The sequence below is a fragment of the Trypanosoma equiperdum genome, assembly GCF_001457755.1.
Source record: "Trypanosoma equiperdum strain OVI genome assembly, contig: ctg_1714, whole genome shotgun sequence".
In the NCBI taxonomy this organism is placed as follows: domain Eukaryota; phylum Euglenozoa; class Kinetoplastea; order Trypanosomatida; family Trypanosomatidae; genus Trypanosoma; species Trypanosoma equiperdum.
In genome coordinates, this window is record NW_027123743.1 from 1 (window position 1) to 6234 (window position 6234).

Sequence of the window (6234 nt, forward strand, 5' to 3'; positions counted from 1 at the left end):
GTGTGTGTGTGTGTTACGATGAAGAAACGCAAGTAGGCAATCCCAACTACCAGATTAGATGATGAAAATCAGGTTGGTGAGGTGGGGAAAAAAAAAATAACGTATGACTTTTTCTGTGCGAGACTGGTAGAGAAGTGCAGAGCACCAGAAGGAAGAAAATAGGCAAAGAGCAAAACTAAGCAAAAAAGAAAAAAAAATAAATGGTGTCATTTCTTTTTTTCCTTCTCTCCTTTTTTTTTTCAAATTGTTTCTAGTCATTTTATTCATTATAGCAACTGGCTTATCTTCTTTTTTTTTTTGTTAATGCTTGTTTATTTTCTTTCAAAGAAAAAGGAGAAGTGCTGAATGCTGTGCCTTGATGGGGATTTGGACGAAGGGATCAAAAAAAAAAAGAAATAAAAGATAAAAGAGGGATCATATCCGAACAGGTTCAAGATAGGAAATATTTCACGTTTTTTCAAGTATGTTTACTTTTTTTTTTTTGCTTTCTTTTGAAGATTTCGATGGTGCTCTTTTCTCCACATGCGCAACAGATTTTGTTTCAGCATCGCCACTTTCTCCTACCCAAATAATTTCGTTTCAATTAAATTTTTCTTTTTTTCTTTTTTCCTTCGTCGTCTGAATTTGTAGAGTGTTTTTTTTTTAATTACTGTTTTTTTTGTCTGTGTGCGTGAGCCCCTTTTTTCTTTTAAAAAATTTTCTATTGTCATTATTTGCTTTTCTCATGCTGCAAAGTTGTGTAATTTTTCTTTCACGTTTTTTTTCCACTGTTTTTCGTTTCCTTTTTTTAGGGACATTTTTCTCATTTTCGTCCCTTACTCGTGTTGTCCCGTTTCTTTTTTTTTTCCATGTATTCGTTTATTTATTGTTTTTCTTTTCCCCTTCTGCCTCCAAGGGCTTCAATCTCTCTTTGTTTTGTTTTTTTCTTTTTCTTTTTTTGTCCCTCATTATTGGTTCCATTCCTATAATTTTTTTTCAATATTATTTCAATTTTTGTTATCATATCGGTGCTTGAAGAGTGTCGTGTGGCTTTGTATTTGATTCCCGTAACTCATTATTTATAACTGTGGACATATTGATAATAACAATTTTCAAGGGTGTTAAATATTTAAACTTAATTATGCGCATTTCATCAGTTTTTCCCCCTTTACCCCTTCTTTTCATTTTCTTTCGTAGGTCTTATTTTATTTTTCATGACAAATTCAAACTTACATCGACATGGTAAGAATAAAAGGGAGACAGAAAGGAGATAAATAGAAATGAAAGGCAATACAAAGGAAGGGGAAGCAGAAAAAATTAAACAAAAAGGACGTCAAATTTGAAATAATTAAATCCATGACATTTTCCAACTGTAACTCGGAAATTTGAGTCATGTTTGCAACATTTTCAATTTCCTGCTGTTCTCTATGATAATATGTTTGCATGCGCACGCACGTTGGAGAATAAAGAGTTGGAAGAAACAGGGAGAAAAGGTGATCCTATGTGAGGCCATTTATCGAGTCACGCAGGGTTGCCTTTTTTTTTTTTAAAAAAAGCTAATGTTTAGTTTTGCCGCGTTTCTTGTGTGATGGCACCTTTTGTTTCTGTCGGGATTTCACTGTGAATTCCACCGGTCTTGCACGTCTCATTAAACCCCCCCTTCCATTTGTTTAATCATTTATTTGTGTGCGGTCCTCTAACTAATTACCGGTGTGGAATCGACTTTCTTCTATTTTCCTCTTACGCAAATATAATATCTTAACTTTTATTTACTGTACAGAAGAAAGCTCCGAAAAAGAAAAGAAAAGAAAAACCAACCGAACAAACAAACTCACGGCACTGGGGCTACACACAAGTGAAGCACGGTGAGGGGAACATACGTGGAGGCAACGGAGAACGGAGCACGATCACAACCAAGAAGGTGAAAATACAAATATCACGCTGCTATCACTATACGAGAGGAATAGCAAATATTATTCGAGGGGACTCCGGGAATAACAATAGTAATAATAATAACAATAAAGAAGGAAAGTAATTAAGGAAGAAAGAAAGAAGAGGAAAAGGAGAGTCTCTGTGCCGTTTCAAAAAGATGGATTCCAGAGACGGGAGTGGAAGTGATAACCCAGAAGTGGTATCATTGTACATTGGCCTCGGCCCAGCCGCCTCTACAATCAGCAAAGAACAGCTTTGGGAGCGCTTGGAGCAGGTGGCCCCCGTGTCTGATGTTCGCATTCGTGGCCGTTGCGCTTTTGTTGATGTGGCGGGCCCGGAAGCTGCAGATAGGCTAATCACTGAAATGGATGGCAAATATATCGGTGAAGCGCGAATGGTAGTTCAACATAGTCGTGGGAGTAATCGCGAAGGGGAACGCGATCGTGATCGTGAACGGGGACGTGAAAGGGAGCGAGGCCGACACAGGGAACGTGGGCGTGGTGCTCCTTTTGATGGAAGAGGTGCCGACTACGGGGGCTACAACAACAGCGCGGGAGGCCGCACGGCTCTTTTCGTTGGTTTAGGTCCGAGCGGACGGTCAATCTCGGATAGGGAACTGCGCAGTAAACTCGAGGAGGCCGCCCCAATTATTGGCTTCCGTCGCCGTGGGGAATGTGCCTTCGTCGATGTTCCGAGTCCCGCACATGCTCGGCGAATGATTGAAATGATGCACAATCAGTACATGCAAGATTGCCGTCTTTCCGTGCAGCAAAGCCGGGAAGGAAAGCGGGGCCGCCTTGATGATGATCGGGTCGATCGCCCCCGCCGCCGTAGCGGTAGCCGTGGCAGACGACGTCGTAGTCGCAACCGCAACCGTAACCGCAGCAGAAGCCGCAGTCGTAGCCGTAGCCGTAGCCGTAGCCGTAGCCATCGTAGTAACAGTCGGGGTCGTCGCCGCACTCGCAACCGCAGCCGGAGTGGCAGTCCCGTCAGCAGCCGGTCATCGTACAGCCGCCGAAGCAGTGAAGCCTCAGCGGGGAGTCGCGGTTATAAAAAGCGGGACCGCAGACGTCGGGAGCGCAGTCGAAGCGCAAGCAGCGGCTCCAGGTCTGGCAGTGAAAATTACCGCAAACGCCGAGATTAGCTGAACAAAGGCGGAGGGGGGGAGGAGGGCGTTCGGGTGGAAGCGGCGTGGCTCTTTCTTGCAGTGTGCTGGAGGTTAGTTGTTGTTGTTTCACCCTCCCTTCTTTTTTTGTTTTTGTTTTATTATTATTATTATTATTATTTTTTTTTTTAAAATTTCCTTTGACGAATTCTGTGTTCAATTACTATTGTGTCCTGTCGGTACTCAATGTAGTTCCGACTGCGCATGTGTGGAGGAGGTTTACATGGGGTGAATTCAAGTGGTGGGGGAGCGGAGGTTTAAGGGTTATGTGGGGTGTTTACCTCGCGGTTTTCTTTATATTTCACGGTTCTGATGGAACTTTTCCCTTATGAGATGAATTATTCACATCCCATGTAGAAAGAAAGAGAACAAGGAAAAAAAAAAAGAACAAAAAGAGAGGTGGGGATATGAATGCGCATTGTGAAGGTGTATTGAAAAATCTAAAGGGGATCGATAGGTGTTATACGTAGGATATATATCTACTTGTGTGGAAGGTGCTGCCTCTCCGATTGGGTGCGTGGTGAAGTATTTGTAAACAACAACAGCAAACAAAAAAAAAGATAGTAATAATAAACGCGTGTGGTGAAAATGACGGGGAAGTGAAAAGGAGGAAAAGACGATGATGTGATAGGGGAATGATGCCATGTAAAGGTAAGGGCAGAGATATAACCGATGTCTGTTTCAACTTCACTTCACAAGGTTTTTAATTTCCATTTGTAGTGGGTGGGAGACATGGAATCGTAACGGTTTTAGCTCCTTCGATCCTTCATTAACATTATTATCATCATTTTATGCTATAGTAATAATGTTAACTTTCCTGCTTCTACTCCCCTGCTTTTTCCCTCCACTTTCTTCCTTTCTTCCATCTCCTTCTGGCGATCCTTCGTCTTTTTTTTTGTTTTTTCAGTTTGACAGCTTCCATTAGTGTATTACCACCACTGCTGCTGCGACGTTTTTCTTTTTCTTTTTTCTTCTTTCTTTAACATTTTTATTTGTGCGATGAAGCAGATGTGACGTGAGCTTACGTTAGATTCCCATTGTCTCTTCATTTTTCTGCTTTCTTTTTACACAAATGTTGTTGACAAGAGGTTGGGAGAGTGTGTAGAGAACATGTGGTGAAGGAGTTGAGATGCGTGAAGAGTAATTGGTGAAATTGAGAGGAGATTCCGGTAATATTTTTTGTTTTGTACAGGGCGATGATTTGTTTTTGGGGGACAAAAGGAGGAAAAGAAAAGTGAAGGGAAAGGACGTATGATAATGCTTGTGTATTTGTGACTCGTCAAGTCATGCAAGTAAGTTAATAAATAAAAAGCAAAAGGCTGTAACGACTATAGTGAAGATCAGGGAAGTGAATCCACCACCCTGTTTGACTGTCCTCAATTAATCGGTTGAAGAAAAGGATCAGAAAAGAAAACAAAAGGAAATAAAAAGGAACATTCACACACACATATATATACATATTTATTTATTTATATTTACACATACATTTTAAGTGGCGTTTCGCCGTCACTTTTATACCATTTTACGGGAAAAGGTCCCTCATTCCCTGCCGAATGTACCGATAAATATATCAGAAGGAGGGAAGTTGCAGCGCCTGGGTAAAGGAAGCGGAATAATGCGTATGTGTACGTTTGTATGTTTTTTTTTTTTAAAAATAAAATAAAAAAACCTGTGCATATATCTATATCTATATATATATGTGTGTGTGTATGTGTTTGGCTTCTAATATATTTTCGATTGTTAGGTGCAGGCAAAAAGTAAAAAAAAAAAGCACAGGGAAAGGAGGTTATATGATGCGTTTTGTAGGATGTGTGCATGTGTGTTGTCTATATGGGGGAGAGAATTAAGTACAGGAACGAGCGCTTCTCGTGCATATCGTTACACAAGTACACACAATTACGGATCGCCAAGCGAAGGAATGAATATAAATAAGAATACGACAGGAAGTGAAGAAAGTAACATAACGAACGGGAGGTGATTTTCAAATAAGAGAAGAGGGCAGCAAAAGGAATGAAATGGTGGGACCGTTTGTTTTTCGGGCAGGAAAGAGGGTTAACGGGCGGGACGAAAAGTAGGAACTATTAAAAGTGAGGGAGAGAGAAAAAGGGAGGTTAGAAATAAAAAAAAAGAGAAGATATCCAAATCGAAAGTATTAAGAGGGTGGAATGTTTTGTTTTCCATTCGACTCTTCGATGGTTTATATATGTGAAGAAACCACAATGGGAGCAGATACAATTGTTACGGTTTCTGGCGCAATGTTGAGCGTTTAAAAGTAAATAAAAGAGAAGAGGAGAATGAATTGGTGTGATGACGTGAAGGTGGTGTTTAGTTTCGTGGATGTGAACTGTGACACTTAATCTCGCACGTATGCCCAATATTTCCCCTCTTCCCATTAAATATATTTTGTATTTGAATATTTGTGTGTTTCATTGCCAATTGTGTGTGGGAGTTCCGTGTACATTTCAGGATCTACATATGAAGGCATATGCGCAGGTGCGAGTATTGTGGCAGTGACCCTTTCAACCATGTTTTCGCAGAACTTGGCGGGTGGTTGCTATGTAAGCCTATGCTTCCGGATTATGTTCTTTCCCACTTTTTTTCTTTTTCACTTTTTTACATTTGAGCCCCGCTTTCTCTCTATTTCTTTCACTCATCTTCCTCTTTTCCCTTTTTTGTTATCTCCTCTTTGCCGTCGTCACAGTGGCATCTTCAACTTAACACACTTTTGTTTCTATTCTTCTCCTCTCTCTCTCTCTCTCTCTCTTTTCTGATTCCCAATGTTGCTCCATTACTCAGTTATTGAACGATGCCTTTTTTCCTCCCTTCTTTTTTTTTCTTTGTCGTCTTCCCCGTTAGGTGCTTGTTTTGGTTTTTAAGTGGTAGAAGATGAAGGAAGGACCAAAATTGTTTCGTTAGACGTAAAGGAGAGGATGAAATTTTAACTGCATATATATAGAGAGAAAAGCGTATGAGAGAGAGACATCCAACAAATGATCAGAATGGTGTAAAGGTTTCCTTTGGTTTCTTCATTAAAACCATTAATTTTCTAATGTACGTCTGTTTTTTTTTTCTGCCTTTACCGTTAGGCGTATTGCGTCTTTTATTCCTCCTTCTTTTATTCCTTTAAATTTTCTGGACTATATATATATATATTTTTT

The 6234-nt window shown here is 40.2% G+C and overlaps 1 protein-coding gene across 1 annotated transcript; it reads left to right on the top strand.

Moving 5' to 3' along the window:
- Positions 1–2068: 2068 nt before the first annotated feature.
- TEOVI_000695700 (splicing factor TSR1) lies at positions 2069–3055 on the top strand (the record flags this gene model as incomplete). The annotated part of the gene is made up of 1 exon (XM_067222898.1): positions 2069–3055. The coding sequence occupies one exon, from the start codon at positions 2069–2071 to the stop codon at positions 3053–3055; it is 987 nt and encodes a 328-aa protein (XP_067078999.1).
- Positions 3056–6234: the final 3179 nt, after the last annotated feature.